At 41.7% G+C, this 21,770-nt stretch overlaps 1 protein-coding gene across 5 annotated transcripts in view; it reads left to right on the top strand.

Moving 5' to 3' along the window:
- LOC122888246 (kin of IRRE-like protein 3) overlaps positions 1-21,770 on the top strand; it is a 301,529-nt gene that overhangs the window by 273,291 nt on the left and 6,468 nt on the right. For 4 of the 5 annotated variants that reach the window (XM_044222434.1, XM_044222436.1, XM_044222435.1 and 1 more), the window contains 5 exons: positions 13,560-13,758; positions 17,503-17,610; positions 18,301-18,369; positions 19,692-19,801; positions 19,931-20,017. In XM_044222434.1, coding sequence (XP_044078369.1) covers positions 13,560-13,758; positions 17,503-17,610; positions 18,301-18,369; positions 19,692-19,801; positions 19,931-20,017 — 573 coding nt within the window. The remainder of the gene's footprint in view (positions 1-13,559; positions 13,759-17,502; positions 17,611-18,300; positions 18,370-19,691; positions 19,802-19,930; positions 20,018-21,770) is intronic. The other variant, XM_044222437.1, reaches the window with a different exon arrangement.

The raw sequence follows: 21,770 nt of genomic DNA on the forward strand, positions 1-21,770 counted from the left end.
TGCCATTGAGGTCCTTTTCAGTGACCAAGAACTTCTGTAGTTGTTTGAGGATGTGGACTGTTTTTTTGTTTGACTAGCTCCACCGTGTCATGCGGGTAAGCGGATGTGTTTGTGGTACACTTTCTAGGGGTCGAGGCGTACATAGACTCTTTCAGCGTAGAGTCCACAACAGGTGATTAAGAGCCCAGGTATTGTAGAAAAGGTTTCAGTCCTAGTCATCTGGACACTGTTTTCAGAATCAAGACGTTTCGGCTTCCATCCGGAAGTCATTCTCAATTGTGAAAATGGTCTGCAAACTCAGAAATTTAAGCTACTCTGTGTTGCTTAGGCCCTGCCCTCAGGGATGAGTCTTCCTGAGTGTCTGCTGTTTACCCTGCTGTTTACCCTGCCTAGTTTCACCTGAAACTGACCTTTATTTCCATGATGGCCCAGTAATCAGGCCTATTGTTTTCTGGCTGCACCTTCCTCATCACTGTTAAGTGCCTGATTAGCATATGATTGGCTTGACCATGGTGTTAATACACTGTGGTAAACGGTTGGCAAGCTGAATCTCAGACCACCATTTCTGTTCTCTCTACTTAGAATCTTCACCTCACTGTCTTCAAATGTGTGGTTTGTAGCTTTTAGATGCAAATTTGTCTGTGCTAATAAAGTCTTTTGTGAAGTGGCTATTTAGTCTCACCTATGTACCGTTCTTTGCAGTTGTCCTCACTGTGGCTGTTTAGTCTCACCTATGTACCGTTCTTTGCAGTTTTCCTCACTGCATTGAATTGAATAAACTACATTGCTCTATTTTTGTGTGGGTATCTTGTCCTTAGGATGAACCAGACAACACTTTAAGACAGAAACTCGTTCATGGTGGTCTGAGATTCAACTTGCCAATTGTTTACCACAGTGTATTAACACCATGGTCAAGCCAATCATATGCTAATCAGGCACTTAACAGTGATGTGGTAGGTGCAGCCAGAAAACAATAGGCCTGATTACTGATTACTGGGCCATCATGGAAACAATTAGGTCAGTTTCAGGTGAAACTAGCTAATGTGACTGAACAAGTGGTTCAGCAGCAAGACCGTGTTGTCGTTAGGTTCTGGGAGGCACTCAACCCATTTTGAAAATGCGCATGTGGTGGTGAGGAGATACTTTGAAGCGCTTTGAGTAGTCAGAAAGACAAGAAAGGCGCTATATACAGTGGTGTGAAAAAGTGTTTGCCCCCTTCCTGATTTCTTATTTTTTTGCATGTCTGTCACACTTAAATGTTTCAGATCATCAAACAAATTTAAATATTAGTCAAAGATAACACAAGTAAACACAAAATGCAGTTTTTAAATGAGGGTTGTTATTATTAAGGGAAAACAAAATCCAAACCTACATGGCCCTGTGTGAAATAGTGATTCAAAGAACTGCAGGCCTCACTTGCCTCAGTTAAGATCAGTGTTCATGACTCCACCATAAGAAAGAGAATGGGCAAAAATGGCCTGCATGGCAGAGTTCCAAGATGAAAACCACTGCTGAGCAAAAAGAACATTAAGGCTCATCTCATTTTTGCCAGAAAACATCTTGATGATCCCCAAGACTTTTGGGAAAATACTCTGTAGACTGACGAGACAAAAGTTGAACTTTTTGGAAGGTGTGTGTCCCATTACATCTGGTGTAAAAGTAATACCACATTTAAGAAAAAGAACATCATACCAACAGTAAAATATGGTGGTGGTAGTTTGATGGTCTGGGGCTGTTTTGCTGCTTGAGGACCTGGAAGACTTGCTGTGATAAATGGAACCATGAATTCTGCTTTCTACCAAAAACTCCTGAAGGAGAATGTCCGGCCATCTGTTCGTGACCTCAAGCTGAAGCGAACTTGGGTTCTGCAGCAGGACAATGATCCAAAACACACCAGCAAGTCCACCTCAGAATGGCTGAAGAAGAACAAAATGAAGACTTTGGAGTGGCCTAGTCAAAGTCCTGACCTGAATCCTATTGAGATGCTGTGGCATGACCTTAAAAAGGCAGTTCATGCTCGAAAACCCTCCAATGTGGCTGAATTACAACAATTCTGCAAAGATGAGTGGGCCAAAATTTTTCCACAGTGCTGTAAAAGACTCATTGCAAGTTATCGCAAATGCCTGATTGCAGTTGTTGCTGCTAAGGGTGGCCCAACCAGTTATTAAGGTTTAGGGGGCAATCACTATTTCACACAGGGCCATGTAGGTTTGGATTTTGTTTTCCCTTAATAATAACAACCTTCATTTAAAAACTGCATTTTGTGTTTACTTGTGTTATCTTTGACTAATATTTTAAATTTGTTTGATCTGAAACATTTAAGTGTGACAAACATGCAAAAAAAAAAAAGAAATCAGGAAACAGTTTTTCACACCACTGTAAGTACAGTCCATTTACAGTCCATTTACTTGTTACCTTGTAAGGATTTTGGTACAGGTCCAACCCAGTTGACTTGAAGATGCAGTCAATGGTCTTGCACCTTCCTATTTGTGTGAGATTTTGAGCCCTCACCGACCCGGCAGAGCTCTACGATATGCTGGGCAACATCTGCTGGAGTACCCTAGATCCCGGTGCAAACAGTGGGGCGACCGTTCTTTTGCAGTGGCCGGTCCGAAACTCTGGAACTCTCTGCCCATTGACTTACGTTCCATCACTGACCTGCCTTTGTTCAAAGCCAAACTTAAAACTCACTTATTTAGATTAGCTTTTAACACTTAGTGGCCCTGTGACACTTCTCTTTATCTTAATGTTGTAATGTGCTCTGCTGACCTATTTGTACTTTTATTATTATTTGTTATTATCATTATTTTTTTATCTTGTTTTTAATGTTGTACAGCACTTTGGTTCAGTTTCGGTTGTTGGAAGGTGCTATAGAAGTTTGATTGATTGAAGTTTGATTGAAGATGTGACCAGGGGAATGTGACCCCCCTTCTCTGGAATGGGGCATGGTCCAGTCCAATGCAGTCATCATCGCCAGGTTTTTGACCCAGGTGCAGGGTCTGTGTGCAGGTCTGAGGGTTTTCCTATGCTTCCCTCGCCTGCCTGTGGGTGATGGTATTTAACGCTGACAAAGTGCATGACCTGTTTCCTCCCGATCTGTACTGAGGGCACACACTCCAACTGATTTAAGGAGGGTCTGTGGTGACTCTGCAGAAAGAAGGCAGTGGCTCCGCTGTGCAAAAGCAAGAGGAAGTGTGTGTTGGTAGATCTTGTCATACCATTCTTGGCTGACGGCCGACTTTTCGGACCAGAGAGCCAAGAGTGCATCTGCAGTGAAGACCCCGTTGAGGTGCACTCCACCAACCACTAGAGAGCTGTACAAGTCTGAGTTTATGTTTCTCAGGGAGCACAGAAAGGACTTGTGTTAGTAAAAGGGGTTCAGACGTTCAGTCTCTGGTTGCAGCACACTCATAGGCAACTGAAAAGGATCGACACCAGGATCAGGTGATAGAAAAGGCAGGATCATCGGCAGGGGTCTTCTGGATTCCTGGATGATGGCAATTTGTCCACGTCCCTGGCCAAGGACACAAGCTGTCTGGTGTGCAGGCCTTGCTCTCGAAGAGCAGCTTTGTTCCCTGTGTGACGGGGGTGGAGTTTGGGCGAGGTGCTGGCGCGAGCTGCAGGATCTGTATGGTTCACTTACCAGTGATGGACCGAAGCTACGCAGTGCTTCATAGGGTTCTTCCCCCCTTCGGCGTGGAGACCCTGTCCTACCAAAGCACAAAGTGTTGTGGCTAATGGTGGACTGTGGTGCTCTGCCAGAGGGTGGGGCTTCTGTGTCTAACGAGCGGGCAGAGGGAGGTGCTCGACAGCTGTCCAGGGTGAGGAGGCCGGTGCTCCTAACCATGGTCCCTGGGTTGACTGGCATTGCCAGGCCAGTCTGTTGGGCCTCTTTGGGCCTTCAGGCAAGGGCTGGTCATTCCAGGTGCAGCCGACTTTCTTTGGGCAGGGTTTGACCACTTGTGCCCGGTTGGGGACCCATTTAAGGGTCAGAGGCAGTGTCAGGCGAGTCGCGGCGAAGAGGTCAGCGACTGTACTTACCTGTCTTTGCTGGGTTCCGTCCTGCCTGGTTTCTGCTCTGCGGTGCTGCCTGGAACTGTGCATTTCTGTGCTCTCCAGCAGTTTGTCTCGAGCCTCCTGTGTATGGGAAAGGTCAGTCTGAGCAGACAGGAAGTCCTGGTGCAAGCTGGCATTTCACTGTTGAACCGCTTCATAGCTACGTTGTAGCTGGGTGTAGCGCTCCTCTTGCTTTTCAGCTTGTGCCTGACGTTTACGTTGGCAGAGGAGGACAGTTTGTCCAAGCACATCTGGGATGGTGCGCTCGGGCTTACCGGATGGTTGGTTGATGTAAGATACAAGCTCTTTTATCTTAACGCAGGTATTTGCATCATACCCACTAAGATTATCCCTGTCCAGGAGGCCAGCAACTGCATCTTGCAGAGCTAAGTTGTTTGACTGCTGAGGAGCCTCAGCTTCTGGCTCACGGAGGTTTTGGTGGCTCATTTTCACCACTCTGATAAAAGAGACACTTGTGGCCTTAATACAATTTGTTGTGACAGGGGAAAGCTGTTAGGGTGCTAAAACAAGGCACAGGTGAGCGTCTTCAACCTGGCTTGCAAGTTAGTGTTAGTATGCTAATTATTCTACCTCAACCCACTTTGCAGGGTGCTTAAATGAGGTGACTTTTGTCCTTTCAAGAATAATAGCTAAACCAAAACCAAAACCAAAACAATGTGCTAAACTGTTAAATAAACAATCCAAAATTATCCACTAGTACCCACTGGTACAATGCACAGCACAACTGAGTATGCTCGGCAAATTGCGCAGAATATTAACTTCCCAAAGAAGAATTCCAAAGATTTCCAAACAAATTGAAAATTAAAACTCGAAATTTATCATTCAAGGTTATTATGCATAAATACTGCAATGAAAGTGGTATTTAGACAGCCTCACAGCACCAAAATGTTGGGATTTAGGTAGGGCAGGTTTGAGAATTAGCAGAAATATCAAAGATACTCATGAATATTGATACAATTATTAATATAGGCTAATAATTATGGGGCACCACCCTGGAATCAGGGACCAATAACCAAACATGAAAACCAGTCTCAAAGGTGGCTGTCCACTTAAAAATGTTGATAATTAAAGTATTATCTTACATTAATCATGGACAATGAAGGATGAATCCGAGCACTGACCATCGCAACCAGCTATTATCACAACATGTACACACAATAACCACAGGCAGTTGCTCTTTAAAAGATACAATAGCGCTTATTTAACCGTAGGGTTATTGGACTTTGGTCTGATGAAGCACAGTTATTAGCTTCCACAGTGGCTAAAGCTAACACAGTTACGGCCCAGTGGCGTGGTGTACAACAGAACGGAACGTGCTAACACAAAGAAAAACACACACCAATTCGGATGCAGCGGTCCGTCACTTTTCCAAAATAAGCAAAGCATAATTCACAACAATGAAGCTTAGATGAAATAGCATACACAAATCTATCTCTGCTCAGACACAAGCCTCTTACTTGAAATCGCTCTTGGCTAGCGATTGATGCATCAGTTCATTCTTGGATTTTCTCTCAGGCTTGGACACTGACAAAACTGGGTCCAATGGCGAAACTGTTCCTTTCGGGGCAGCAAAGGAAAACAGCTGGGAGAGGGGCTCAGTGGCGATCTTGCTCTCCATGAAGGGAACGGTCAGTCCATGTCTCCTCCTTCTGCAGTTACAGGGTCGTTATGGTTAGTAAACGATCAGGATCCAAAAGTGTGTTTCTCATCCAGTGAGTTAAGACTCTTCCTAGGGAAATTAAAGTTCATGTGAAAAGCGTCTTCTTGTGGTAACGGGAGTTACCGTGGAGAAAGACGTATAGCGCCTCCTTTCGTAAACGGGTTAGTGTGGAATGGCAGCGGGCAGTGTGGAGCACCATGTGGTAGTTTAAGGTTTTGTCACTTCCTGTTTTATTTTGTAGTGTGTTCCTTCTCTTGTGTGTCTTGTGGTTTTACTTCCTTTCTTTGTTTGCTTTCCCTCCAGTTTTGATTGTTGGCCCTTCCTTGATTGTTTGTACCTGTGTCTCGTTGTCTCACCTCCCTTAGGGTATTTAGTCCGGGTCTCTGTCTTTGTTCAGTGTTGGATCATTGTTGTTTCTATATGGCGTTGTTCCTGTCTAGTGTGTTGTCATTTGGTGCACTTTTGGTTGTACCTGGTTCCTGTGCCCAGTTTCCCGGCATTCTTACCATGAGTTCTGTTTTGGATTCTTTGTCTCACTTGGACCTTGGCTGGATTCTGGATTTTGTACCTTGCCTGCTCCCAGTTGGACTGTTTAGCCACATTGGACACACTTCCTTATTTCCACCACTGCCAGCCGGTAACCTGTCTGCCTATTGCCTGTTTGTTGAACTGTTTGCCTGTACCTGCCTGCATACCACTTTACCCAATAAACACTGAAGTCATCTGGTTACCTCATCCTCATACCGCTTCCTGGTATTCTGCTTTTGAGTCCACATACTACTACACGCCATATACGACACACCAGGCTTTATAGAGTTGGTGTCGTCATAGCTGTGCGCTGAAATTTCATGCACTGTCTCATGCGTCTTGTCCAATAGGAGTCCGATGTTTAGATTCAACTGAGATCTTGCGCTGGGTTCAAACAAGATCTTGTCTCAATTTCACATTCAGGTGTGAATTAATGGCTGTGTTGCCTTGGCGCCTTCCTATTGTCTGTTCTTTGTTTCTCAGTCAAGCCTCTTAGTGAAGGCTTTGAAGGCTACCTTTCCAGGTAGGCCTAGGCAAGGCACACTATAATTATACTAAGTCTGATCTATTTATACCAGAAATTTTCTTATAATGGAGTTAGTAGGCTACCTTTTTAGAAAAAGGTGTAATCTCTGCACCAGTGGTGAGTAAAAATCCCCCTACTATCCTGATTTGCATTTGTACAGCTCACAGCATATTCATTTACATGTGAAAGCCTCCCTAGACCTAGGGGCTGGCGGGGTCAACTGCCAAGCTTTTCAGGCTTGTAAAACTTTTCAAGCCTGAAACCTTGAATTTTTTAAATAGTAATAATGTTGTGGTAATAATAATAATAATAATAATAGGAATGACAGTCATAGGAATAATGACAATAACAGTAACAGAGCCAATAACAACAACTACAGTTGTCGAGCAGGAACACGGGGGCAGCAGGTGGCCCACAATCACAGATCCAGTCTCTGCAGCTCCAGAGGCAGAAATACCTGCTGAAAGCGACAAAAGTAGAAATTGAAACCCCACGTCAATGCCTGGTAGTTCCTGGTATTCTCCTGTGCTCCCTACAAATTCCTGTGAACAGTTGTTAACCTGATCTTCTACTGAAATGTACAGTGCTGCTTACTGACGAATATCCCACTTTTCATGCAGTGAGTTCAGTGATTTAACCTAATAAAAGCTATCTGAAGATTTATGGTATTTGTGTGACTAGTCACTGTGGTCAGAAAACACTTGTAACTCCAGCTGGTCAGCTTGCATGACTTTGACCGAACTGACATTCTCAAACTGAAATCCTTCAGATGTTAATGCCATCCAGTCTCAATGTGCTTGATGTTTTCATTCACCGTCCTGTTATGCATGTACTGGTGATGTGCAGCGAAGCTTTCAGCGATCTAAAACATCAGCAGAAATCAGAAATGCTTACTTATTTGCGCAAACATTCAACGATTTTTCCACTGTCAATAGTCTCAGTAGACTCAAATAAAATGCATTACAAGATGCACAAAACCACAAAATGGCCCTGGTGTATTTTATGTGTATGATGTCTTCTAATGCACAGTATGTTTTCTGCCCACCAGCTGAGGCTGGAGACAGGGTATGAGTGCCACATCAACAACCCAGGAAACCCAGCCGCTGGCATCCCTAACCAAGGACAGTGCATCAAGCAATGTGGCAACTCCGGTATGGCTAGAGTCAAATACCATTGTGCCATAGCACATTAGCCAAGTGATTGTGATATGGCTTTGAATCAAGACATTTAAAACACATCTCCCATTTTGATGTTATTTTCTACAACTAACCTCCAGGTTTGTCTGATCTAATGGAACTTCTCTCCTAAGTGTGTGCTCCTATAAAGCATCAGGGGTGAGGGGGGACACCCCTTGTTGCAGTACAGACATGATAATAAAAAGGGCTTTTGCACATAGCAGAATTATAACTATTGAATAGATCTTCTCTGTTATTCCCAAACTTACCTTGCTTCAGTCAACTGTTCAACTGAAGTTGTCTTATCAATTCAAATGGTGCTCAGTTTCATTGCTGCATATAATAACAAAAGAATAAGCTGCTCACATAATAAGCTGAAGATATAAAGCAAAAGATGGAACCAATCTCTATGTGCAGAACTAAAGTGATGTCTGGATGTTGCTTTCTGACTGGTGCTGTAATGTTGCCTTGTTTATTCTAAATAAACCACATTGTCGAACTCTGTCTGAGATTTCCTATTTTCTGCAAGTAATAAGATTCAGGACTAAGTTGATATTATAAATGATAAAATAATATATAACAATAATAATAATAAATGATAATGCCATTGCAATGATGACACCATAGACTTGACTTCATGTCAAGTAAAGTGTTCTGACAGTGTTTCTGATCCTATCCTGTTTTTGTTTTGTTTTGTTTTTTGTAATTATTCTTCAGCAGTGTAGATTTAGGTTACATTACATTTTATAAATTCAGTGTTAAGTTTCCAATTGCAGTAGCTTGCAAAATGAAAAATGGTTTTGTTTCAATGATGGCCCAGTGATCAGGCCTATTGTTTTCTGGCTGCACCTCCCTCATCATTGTTAAGTACCTGATTAGCATATGATTGGCTTGACCAAGGTGTTAATACACTGTGGTAAACAGTTGGCAAGTTGAATCTCAGACCACCATTTCTGAAAAAAGCAAAAACACACAATGTGAAGTCTTTGAAGCGAGTAGTTGGAAAGACACCAACGATTTGGTTGATTATTTTCAGAATCAGAAATACTTTATTGATCCCTGAAGGGAAACTCTTTAACTGCCTGTGTTCTTCAACCTTAGATCTCATAGCTCCTCTGAAAAATAGACCAAACTCAAAGACTAGAAAACAGCCATGGTTAAATGACAGTATTCGAAGCTGTAAAAAGAAATGCAGAAGAGCAGAACGCAGTTGGAAGAAATCAGGTCTCCAGGTCCACTTTGTGGCCATGAAAGAGTTATTACGCCTTTATAATAGGATGGTGAAGGATGCAAGAACATGTCATTTCTCTGCAATTATTTCTGCCCATCAGCACAACCCCATATTCCTATTTAGGACTGTGGATCAGTTAGTTAACCCTGCCTCTCCTTGTGCCCCTGCTGAGTGTGATGCTGATTGTGAAAAGTTTCTTTTGCACTTTGCTGGAAAGGTGGAGTTAATAAGATCTGATATCACCCCCAATCCTGCCTTTTTAGATGTGGATCACCCGCTCAGGGATTCTTTGAGCAATTATTCTGCTGTTACTCTGCCTGAACTCGTAAACATCATGTCTCTTATGAGAGTGTCCTCCAGCCCTCTGGACAAAATCCCAACTAGGTTTCTATTGGAAGTTATGGATTGTATTGCGCCCCTTTTACAAATTATTTTTAACAGCTCGCTGTCTACTGGCTGCGTCCGTGATTTCTTTAAAACAGCTTGTGTCCAGCCAGTCCTAAAAAAACCTGGGCTTGATCCCACCCTCCTGGATAACTATCGCCCAATCTCCAAATTGCCTTTTATTTTGAAGATTCTCAAAAAACTTGTATCTAAGCAGCTTCTTGCTTCTGTGGAAAACAATAATACCTTTGAAAAGTTCCAATCTGGCTTTCGTCAACACCACAGCACTGAGACAGTCCTTCTCAAAGTCACCAATGACCTTTTAATGAATGCAGACGCAGGCATGTGTTCAATTCTTGTGCTGTTGGACTTAAGTGCTGCCTTTGATACAATTGATCATGGCATTCTTTTAGACAGACTGAGGCACTGGGTGGGCATATCTGGCACTGCACTAGACTGGTCCTCGTCTTATCTGTCCAATAGGAAATTCTGTGTCAGCATTAATAACTTCATGTCATCCTTTTCCCATATCAAGTATGGTGTGCCTCAAGGTTCATTTCTGGGACCAATATTATTCTCCTTATACATGCTTCCCTTGGGTGATGTCATCCGCAGACATGGTATTTCTTTTCATTGCTATGCAGATGACATGCAGTCGTACCTCCCTGTCAAGCCCACTGACCTTAGTACGCTGAGTTCTCTGCAGGACTGCCTGTCTGACATAAAAAATTGGATGTCGATAAATTTTCTTCATCTCAACTCAAATAAAACTGAAATCCTTGTTATTGGGCCTCAGCACATCACTAAACAAATACTGCCATCTACTGGTAACCTGTCACAACATATTAAGCCTGTTGCAAGAAATCTTGGTGTCCTGTTTGATAGCAATTTATGTTTTGAGCAACATATCACTAAGCTTGTCCAATCATGTTTTTATCACCTCAGAAATATTGCAAAAATACAATCTATTTTAAATCTTAGTGATGCAGAAACTGTTGTACATGCTTTTACACGACTGCAGACTGTACAAAACTCAGCTGCTAGGTTATTAACCAGGACCAAGAAGTACGACCACATTTTAAGATCTTGTTGATTACTTTTAAGGCTCTTCATGGCCTGGCCCCAGATTATATTTTAGACCTCGTAATCCCTTATGAACCTTCACGTAGTTTGAGATCTTCGGGCAGGGGTCTCCTGTCTGTTCCTGAGTCCAGAATGAAAACTAAGGGGGACAGAGCTTTTGCTATCAGGGCCCTGAGGCTCTCGAATAACTTGCCCGAAGAAATTAGGTTGTCTGAGTCACTGTCTTCATTTAAGTCTCGTCTCAAAACACATTTTTATCTGAAAGCATATCCTGATTTTACCTGAACTGGTTGTTTATTTTACTGTTTATTTTATTGCTTTTGTGTATTTTATTTCTTTATATTTCGTCATTCACTGTGGTATTTTATTTCTCTTGTTGTGAAGCACTTTGTACTTTGTTTTGATAAGTGCTCTATAAATAAAGTTTTATTTTATTATTATAAAGACTAGAAAGGCGCTATACAAGTATAGTCCATTGCATTTAACTCTAAATACACTAAACTACAGAACGAAGGGTGTGTGTGTGTGTGTGTGTGTGTGTGTGTGTGTGCGTGTGTGTGTGTGTGATCCAAAATGGCTGCTTGGATCCAAAATAGCATTAAACAAAGAAATCTAATTCAAAATGATGAGCAGCGGCTGCATTATTAGACAAAGAAAGGAAATTCAAAAGAGGGGCTAGGCCATGTATGTTAAAGAGTGTGACTGTGTTACAGGTGCAATACATGTAATGTTACATTAGTTTAACAGTCCTGTGGATAGCCATGTACACTGTTATTCTATGCTATGCCCAGTTGGTATGTTACCAGTCCATGAAGGAAGAAGAGCTTTGGCGTGCTGCTGTTAGCTGGCCATGTGGATGAGCCAGCCGGGGTAGAATTTTGGTTGCGATTTGGAGAAATGTCTTTGCTGTGCAGTCCGTTTGTGCAGATGGAGGAACCAGTCACTCTATCTGTTGTTGTCCTCAAAGTTAGTTCTTAAAGTTAGCTGGCTTTTTGTAGTAGCCATTGGCGCTAACTAAGTATTGTTGCAGAAATTTTACGCAGACCCTCACATCACTGCTGTTTGGTCTGCTGTGTGTCTGCGCCAAGCAGGCCACACTGATGGACAGCTACTGCTGAGCAGCAGTGCTGTAGATGAAGCCAGGAGGAAAAGAGAAAGAACAATGGCCGCTGATCCTTTTATTGATCTGGTGACATCACAGGTCACAGGTCAGACTGACCAATGGTAGCTGGAAGCTGGGTCCATGAGGGGAGTTTACAGGTGTGAAGTTTGGAGGATTGTGGGAAACTGAGTTCTATGGCTTTCCTTTGTTTACAGAACAAAAGAGCATGTGGTCTCATAATGAAAAGTTCAGTTCCCACAAATAAACAAATTCATATGGTGGAGTGCCAGTGGTCCCAACAAGAATAAGAATAAGTTTTTTTTAACTATGTGTTGTATTTTAGCTCATTTGGAGAGGATAATTTAAGTGGACAGTGTCAATTTCAGTAGGTAGTTTCCTCTGAGTCATTAGGAGAGCTCTGTCTGCAGTGTTTTTCCATTATCTTGCTAACGCTACACTGGTATTTAGTATTATGCCCAGAAATCCTCCATTATACTGCCTTTCTACTCTATATCGCCAGCTATATTGCTGTTCTTGCAATTCTTCATGTTGGCAATAAATCATCACATTAGGCTACCAAATCATCACATTGGACTACATGAATGGATGTTTAAACAGGCCAGGGCATTTTGTTCAGTGAACTGCTAATATAGCACTCAATGTCCAGTTCTGTTCTCGCTAACGTTAGTTATGTGACATGCAAGGGGGAATCAGGTGTACCTATTATTGCCAATGTCTCTGCAAAATATCAACTAAATAGAAAACTTTTTTAATTCAACATCAAGTTCATTGTTTAGCAACATAACACTGACATCACCAATCTAGCCATTTTTTGAATTCCAGTTAATGTTAGTCTATTTATCAGGAGTTTATCTAGTTTGATTGATTGATGATATTATTTGAGTGTCTGGCCCACAGGCGATCTACCCCTTTGCAGACAGCAGGAAAAAACTGCTAGAAAGGCTCGCCCCCATGGCTCCGTGATTGGATAGTGAAATGATATTCCTGATTGGATAGTCAAATTATATGTTAATCTGGGCATCTCTATTGGCTATTCAGGAGAAGTGTCAAATGTGGGACAAAAGTACTTGTACCTGTAGGTTTGATTTGTATTTGCATATTCAATTTGTTTACAACACAACACATTTAGATACGGTGATACACAGCTACAATACTTTTGACCCCATTTTTTATTCCATCGCTCCAGAACTTTCTTAGCCCACATGCTCTGAATTATGGGTATGTTATGGGTAGGTTTAAAATGTTGTTGTTGACCATGAGGTGTTGTCACAACCTTGTAACAACACACAACATTATGTCATGTTATGTCAGCATATGCAATAATGCTGTGAAAGTTAGATGTTAATACAGTACAGTTGTAATTTGTAATTGTTTTTCCTTAGTTTTTAAATTTTTAGATAATGCCAAGTGATTCTGACTTTTCTAAAAGCAAATTAGTATAATTTTTACAGTTTAACTTTTCTTTAAATGGCAGGGAACGACCAGTGAGAAGCATCAATAATTAGTGTAGTTTAGCTTCTTCTTATATTTCCCTGTAAAAATGTCTAAGTTTGATATTTTCACATTAAGGGATAATTATTGACGGCCACAATAGTGGGCAGCATGAATTATCTTAACGTATAGATTAGGAACAGTGGGGAGAAACCAGGCCAACAGCTACAACACAATGTTTTAAAAAAAGAAACACTAATAGCATACTGTACGTATGTGTGAATAACCATTTAACATTTCATTATAGGTGTGCTCCCACTAACATGTATGTTGTCCCACAGGCCTGGTCCTGGAAGGAGACAGTTTTAGAGTCAGGGACATCTGGACGCTACACTGTGGAGACGGTCAGTACTGCGGAGGGGGTGATCTCCACGCTGACCATGAGTAACATTGTCCCTGCTGATTTCCAGACTATCTACAACTGCACGGCATGGAACAGCTTCGGCTCTGACACTGAGATTATACGGCTCAAAGAGCAAGGTGAGGATAACAAAATATCAGACAGAAATCTTAATGTAGCTGATCACTTGGTAGTTAAATCTCACACTGATATTACTGACACCAATTAAAGCTGCTGGTATTCAGTATTTAAAACTGACTGCATTTTCAGCATGCTTGTTTTTATTCCAATCAAAATGTTGCATCGGGGGAAGTTCATGTTACAGGCTTCTTGCAGTGTCACTGTAACTGAACAACAGTACACAAGTCATCATAGCTGCCATGTCAAAAATAAAGAAACATATCTATGGTATAAGTTACCAAAAATGTTGAAAATTACAATTTTTACACACAAATTATTGATTTGTTCCCTCAAATTGCTTGGAGGAACAGCTGGTTAGCAGGTTGTTCTGTTTTGTGTATGATAACCACAAATTACTGAATTCACAACAAAATAGGTTTGTCATTGCCTTAATCAACCCATATGACTTCATTTGCTGATCTGCCAACCGATGGTTAACTACTGGACCTAAACATAGACCTATACAGTATATTTTATAGTATAATATAGTAAATGAGCAGTACTGTTGTTTCTTTGGAGAGAACAGTCATTATTATTTTAACAGCAAGAGGTCGTGTGTCGAGAAAATGTAAACATGCTGACCAATGAGCAATGCTGCTGTTTTTCAGGTGAGGACAAATAATTAGTGTGAACTAATTCTTTATATGAGGGCTTACCAAAATCATTTGAGAGCACAGATGTAACTCATCTGCACAACCAGAATCAGAATCAGAATCAGAATCAGAAATACTTTATTGATCCCCGTAGGGAAACTCTTTGTTACAGTAGCTCGTCTTTACGTCAGTGCACACAGGAGAAAGTACTAGAAAACGATATGATACACTATAAACACTATAAAACAGGTCAGAAATAAATTAAGTATCATGTCGGTATAAGTATAAGATAAACTAAGTGTCAAGTACCAAGTGGGTTTACTGGTTGATGATGAAAGTACAGTCTAAAATTCAATGTAACTACTTATGTAATAAATAATATTAATAAGCGGAGGTGCATGTACTGTCGAAGAGTAATTGAGGTATATAGTATCAGTAGCAATAAATAAGAAAAAACTAACAAGGAAAAACTAATATTGCACGGAAGTAGTACACAGAATATTGCACAATTATTATTAATTATGGCGGAGATGTAATGCTCAATGTCCAGTTTAGTGACCTAGGGTCAAACAGACTAACCCTTAGAGGGAGGAGTTAAAGAGTCTGATGACCACAGGCAAGAATGACTTCCTGTGGCGCTCTGTGGTGCTTTTTGGTGGGATGAGTCTTCCGCTGAAGGTGCTCCTTTGTTTGACCAGCACGTCATGGAGCGGGTGGGAGACACTGTCCAAGATGGCATGTAATTTACCCAGCATCCTCCTCTCTGACACCACTGCCAGAGAGTCCAGCTCCACCCCCACAATGTCACTGGCCTTGCGGATCAGTTTATTGAGTCTGTTGGCGTCCGCTACCTTTAGCCTGCTGCCCCAGCATGCAACAGCATACAGGATAGCACTGGCCACCACAGACTCATAGAACATCTTCAGCATCGTCCGGCAGATGTTGAAGGACCTCAGCCTCCTCAGAAAATAGAGGCGGCTCTGGCCCTTCCTATAAACAGCCTGAGTGTTCTTGGTCCAGTCCAGTTTGTCATCTAAGTGTACTCCCAGGTACTTGTAGTCCTCCACAATGTCCACACTGACCCCCTGGATGGAAACCGGGGTCACTGGTGCCTTGGCCCTCCATAGATCTACAACAAGCTCCTTTGACTTTGTCGCATTGAGCTGCAGATGGTTCTGCTCGCACCATGAAACAAAGTTACCCACCACAGCCCTTTACTCCGTCTCATCACCACCGCTGATACATCCCACCACAGCAGAGTCATCAGAAAACTTCTGAAGGTGGCAGGACTCTGTGTGGTAGCTGAAGTCTGTGGTGTAGATGGTGAAGAGGAAGGGAGAGACCTGTTCTCATTCCCAGGTCGTCAAATACCAACGTTTTGTCACGCTCCTTGGTGTCTCATACATACACACAAGGTCCCCTTTAGCGTCTGAATGAGACGCACCAGGCTTTCAATTAATTCCAATGTAAAACCATCTGTAGCAATATTAGACGCTCAGAGGAACTGCTCCGGCCGTCCATTCACTCCAATATTAACCTGACCGCGGCGCTATAAGATGCTGTGAGCATCAGTCCCATTGGAGAACTGGGGACCCACCGTACAGTCCCGTACTAATCATTCACACACCGAGGGCTGTGAATGATTAGTTACTTTCAACTGATGAGCAGTTGGCACCTGCCATCAGTGTGTGAATGTGATATGTAGTTGAAGCACTTTGAGTAGTCAGAAAGGCACTATATACTGTAAGTACAGTCCATTTACCATTTTACCATGTTAAGGTTTTCTCTCAATGATTTCCTCAATATTTCTCAACAAAAACATGAAAGTGTCTTTGATAATTCAACAATACATTAGATCAATGTTAAGGCCATCAATTTTAATGATTCTGGGGAAGTCTTAAGCCTACTCTTAAATGTGGAGATGGTGTCTGCCTCTCGAACCCAAACTGGGATCTGATTCCACAGGAGAAGAGCATGATCTTGTAGTTCCTTCATGCTACACATATAGAACATTACAGATAATTAAATTTATATTAGAATAGGGTAACATATAAAATTAATAAAATAAAACAATATATACAGTTATTTATTTATATACATACGCATTGTAGTGAGCGCCCAAATTATGTTGTTAGAAATAATATACCTCTAACCCGTTTTTTTCACTCACCTCCACACACCCACCAGTCCTGTCAACTAGTGCGTTTACAACACAGGGTTTTGTTTTATAGCAACAATCACTGCCAATGCAAATAAGTGCACTAATGTGTGTCTGTGTGTGGTTAGTTGTAAAAAGAGACTGGATGAGACGTAATGATGCCTGTCTAGTTCCTGGAGGAAAAAATTATTTTCCAGAGTATGTTTAAGACCTGAGATAACTCTCAGTGTGAGGTCAACAACTCAGTGTCATGGGGTTTTATTGGTCATCCAAGTCTTATCTGTGAAAGTCATGTTAGGGGTGATCACACATTCAACTTTCACAAACAACTGTAATTGTACTGTAAATGGACTGTACTAGTAGCTTCACACACTACATATCGCATTCACCCCATTCACACACATTCAGACACTGATGGCAGATGCCAACTGCTCATCAGTTCAAGGAAATAAACTAATCATTCACTCACACTCACACACCGAAGGCCTTCCGACCTTCCAATTGGTGGATGACCCTCTCTACCACTAAGCCACAGCTGCCCACATAGTGTATGAGTCAAAAATGAATCAAAATATTTTTCCAAGCTACTGTTCCTTAAAGAGACTGAGCAAATATCTAGACTTGATCTGGAAGGTCAAACTATAACTTTTGTCTTGCCTCACATGAATTATGTCTCCTGACCAGCCTGTCAAACCCACTTAAGGTCACACAATTTCCTGCTGGAAAGCTTCCAGAGATCCTGTCATGGGATCCACAGAATGATATCGAAGAAATCCTTGAACAAAGCCCTGTGTGTTGATGGTAATTGTTCTTAGCCTGTAAAGAGTAAACACTGGCCTCATGAATAATAAAACAAATTATGTGCTGGTGTGTCAGTGTGTGTGTGCACATATGCGTGTGGGAGGAAGGGGGACAGCTAAGTCTTTTTGAAATGTCCTGCTGTGTTTGTTCAGAGACTCTGCGACTGACTGTCATCATCGGTGTGTCAGTGGGAGCCTTCTTAGCCCTCTCCATCCTCCTGGGAACGTTAGGTGCTTTCTGCTGCACCAGATTCCAGAGAAGTAAGATCTTACTGTATTAAAGCTTTGGGTCAGACAAAGATACCAGAAGGCAATGGGGGGTGGGGGTGGGGGTGGGGGTGGGGGGGTGGGGGTGTTATTCTATACAAGTGGATCCTGCTCATGAGACAACAAAGGAGCTCCAAATTCAGTCTAAAAGTGTCTTGAATCTCTTTTGAGTTTTGTTGCATTGACAGTCACAGAGAAAAACATTTTCTTTGGCCCTATGCTGACTTTTGATCAGCGAAATTTCACCCAATACTGACATTCAACCTTTTCTGTCTCTAAGCTGAAAATGTATAAATGTTGGGACCCAAGGGTTACACCAACATGATTGAAAGGAACAATCATGATATTGATCCATTATGTTATACAGTGTATACATTCCTTCAGTTCAGTTGGTGTAACCTTTGATTTGGGTTCATGCACAATTTGGCCTCCAGCTCTGCCTCTGCTCCCTATGAAGGCTCTTACAAGAATATTTGATTGCATTGTAAGTGTTTGTCTAAAGATAGAGTTTACCTTGACTCTGTTTATATCTACGTCACTGTGTGAAGGGCATGATTTCCCACATATGACTATTGTCCTGGTAGAGCTTGGTGGCCTGTAGCGCTATCACTGGAATATCAGAGAGAACATTTTTTTTGTCTTTGAGATGGTTTCTGTTAACTGCTCTGTTGTTTCTGTCTACAGAGGATGTCCATCTAGTCATGTCTTCTCTTCCTGTGTCCCTTTCATGCCAGAGAGATGTGAAAACAGAGAGTAAGGCCTTTCAAACAGTGTTTGAATGATTCCATGCTCGCAGTATGATGAGCAGTGCCTACAGATGCTTCCACTGGACAATCATCAGTGTTTTTGAGTGTTTTGGCTGACTTTATTGTTGTATAATTCTAGAAAAAAATCTAATGTCATCCCTGAGTAATGCATTCTCTATACCACCTTCATACCATAGTGTACAAAAATAAAAGTTCATCTTAGCCTAAACAGAAGAAGTCCTTCTCTGGGTCACAACCTTTTTCCAATGTATACTAAAGAAGACACCACTCTGACAAAAATCTAAATTCCTACAGGCTCTGCACAAAGTTTTCGTGACAGAGCAGAGGAGGTAGAAATCAGACAGTAGTGAAACCTGTCAGATACACACAAATTTTTGGACAACAATGTGCACACCAGAAATAAAGTGCTTTTTGGATACATACCAGTGTTCCAATATGAACATGAAAATTATATTTTCACCTGTGACATTTATAATGCAATTAACATGGCTAAGTGATTTCTAAATCCAAAATAAACTATTAAATTCATTATGCCACATTACTATTGATAGATATTATATATTGTTATATATTGTCTGCCATAGTGTTAGAACAAGTTTAGAGAACACTCTAACCTAACAAGAAATGCTTTTGAGCAATATTACCAATAGCAATATAATATTTTGAGCAAGTATTTTACTGCATTGTAAAACACCTGTTATGAAACAGTTTAATAGATTACATGCCTTCAGAGATAAATAAAAGCTCACCCCAGAGAATGCTCTGTTCCTTCTATGAAAAATAAGTTTTCGGCTTTTGTTTCCTGCTAACTTCAGGTGAAGTATCCCCTTTGTAATTGTGTACCACTTAGCCATGTTGTACCCAGGGACTGTTAGTTAATTAATTTAACAGCCGCAGTGCTGTGATAACATTTGCAAAGTAGATAACACAGCCCAAAAAAAAGTGGACTCAGGATCATTAGAGCCTGCTGTTGCCTCTGTGAGCTGAAGTAAACTAATCATTGTGACAGGCCAGGCATTTTATATTCATACTCTTAGGCCAACTACACACAGCTGCATTATTAGATTGCAGATATTGATCAGTATTGCACCATGAGGGTAGGGGACAAGTGAGTGTTACCAAGATGGGATTTAGTGTGTATGCACCACAGTCTTCATTACCACCGCTGCAGTGAGATCTGAGGAAAGCTGTGACTTTTGAAGCTGCCTTGAGTGCATTAGGCGGAGAAACAGTGTGACACAGAACCAATGCATCTATCAGTCTACACCAACAATCAGCCGCACTGCTCCGTCTCTCCCTCTCATCCAGATCTCAAAGGAGTGGTTTCAGCAAAAAATGACATTCGGGTGGAGATTGTCCACAAGGATCACAATGCAGCACGGGACAGCGAGGAGCATACGTGCATCAAACAGATGATGGTAAGTGAATGCAGTTTAATGCTGTGATGTGGGCTTTTGTCGTCAGCTTGATATGCATTTTCTAAGTTTTTCTAGTCAACTGTATTCACTATGCACAACTTCTGACGACCCTGATTAACCATGATGCAGATTGAATGTGGTGAGTTCCAGCAGGAGCCTGTGCTGAAGCAGCTAGAGGTGCTCCAGGAAGAAGAGAAGGAGTTCCAGCACATCCAGGTGGGTGAACACTGAGAATATTTAGGCCAAATATCAACTGCAAGGAATACAGCAGGAAATATGATGATTCAGCTTCAGAGAGCTAATGCCCTTTTATTTGCAGAGGCAAAGAGAGGGTTATATAGGGGTGTTCAAATTGTAGGAGTCTAAAGAGCTAATTGATTTTAACTCTTTTCAAGAGTCACTTGTCACAAGCAATTAATTACCAGAGAAGCAGCTGTTTAATTCATATTATCTACTGTATTCCATAAAGGAAATGTGCAAGAGACAAAATTCACAAATTCAGTTTGTCTAATAGCCTGCAGGTTGGGACACACAGAGGAGATAAACAAAGAGAGAAATTTATGATTGCCTCTCCCTGTTAATTTTCCATTTGAACTGTCTGGGGAAATTAGTAGAAAGAGATAACCATTAAAGTTATTTATGTCTGTATTTCTCAATTAGCTCTATAGCAGCAGCATTATTTTAGGTCTGGTTTGATAAGTCAGGCTCATATTACTCTCATTTAGTCAACCATGTTCTTTCTACTGCATCATACTAATTTAAAACTCAGCACAGTCACATCTTAATCCTCACAAAGAAATCCCTCAGTCAGTTTACTAGACAGAAGACTGACAGTAATGAAGTTGTCTGCAACAGCCCATCCATGCTTCCATAGAGATTTGTATCCACAGATGATGTGGATGTTCGTCAACACACCTTTCAGTGTTCTACCTGCTAATACTGTTCTTCCTAGTTGATTTACTTTTCTACATAAAGTGGTGTAAAAAAGTGTTTGCCCCCTTCCTGATTTCTTATTTTTTTGCATGTTTGTCACACTTAAATGTTTCAGATCATCAAACAAATTTAAATATTACTCAAAGATAACACAAGTAAACACAAAATACAGTTTTTAAATGAAGGTTGTTATTATTAAGGGAAAACAAAATCCAAACCTACATGGCCCTGTGTGAAAAAGTGATTGCCCCCCCGCCCCCTTAAACCTAATAACTGGTTGGGCCACCCTTAGCAGCAATCAAGCATTTGCGATAACTTGCAATGAGTGTTTTACAGCGCTGTGGAGGAATTTTGGCCAACTCATCTCTGCAGAATTGTTGTAATTCAGCCACATTGGGGAGTTTTTAAGCATGAAGTTAGCAGCATTATTTTAGGTCCAAGACAGGACAACCAATATCCCCACTGAGATCTGGAGGAGGACACACTGAGGATGCAGAGGTGGACCGAAGCGGCAAGGAAAGAGAGAAGGGTCCTGACAAAAGAGACTTAAGAACAAAAGATTTAAGCCGTGTCTGCCTTCTCTCGTAATGGGCAACGTGACTGGCGAATAAAATGGATGAGCTAACGGCGTTAGCCCAGAGTCAGACGGAGTTCCGTGAGCGTAGTTTGGTGTGCTTCTCAGAGATATGGCTACACCAGGATATCCCAGATAATAACGTTTCCATTGACGGCTTTCAGACTTTTCGGGCCGACAGGAATCACATCGGGAGCGGTAAGAGGAAAGTTGGCGGGCTTGCTGTTCTGGTCAACAACAGATGGTGTAAACCTGGCCATGTTACTATCAAGCAGAGTATCGCTTCCCCCCTCCCTCCCCTGGGTAGGTCAGACCACAACCTGGTTCACCTCAAACCCTGCTATGTGCCTCTGGTTAAAAGGCAGCCTGCGACCAAAAGGACAGTGAGGAGATGGTCAGAGGACACCTATGGGACACTGCAGGAATGTTTTGAGGTGACAAACTGGGATGCACTCTATGAGC

The sequence above is a fragment of the Siniperca chuatsi genome, linkage group LG14 (assembly GCF_020085105.1).
Source record: "Siniperca chuatsi isolate FFG_IHB_CAS linkage group LG14, ASM2008510v1, whole genome shotgun sequence".
NCBI classification, from domain to species: domain Eukaryota; kingdom Metazoa; phylum Chordata; class Actinopteri; order Centrarchiformes; family Sinipercidae; genus Siniperca; species Siniperca chuatsi.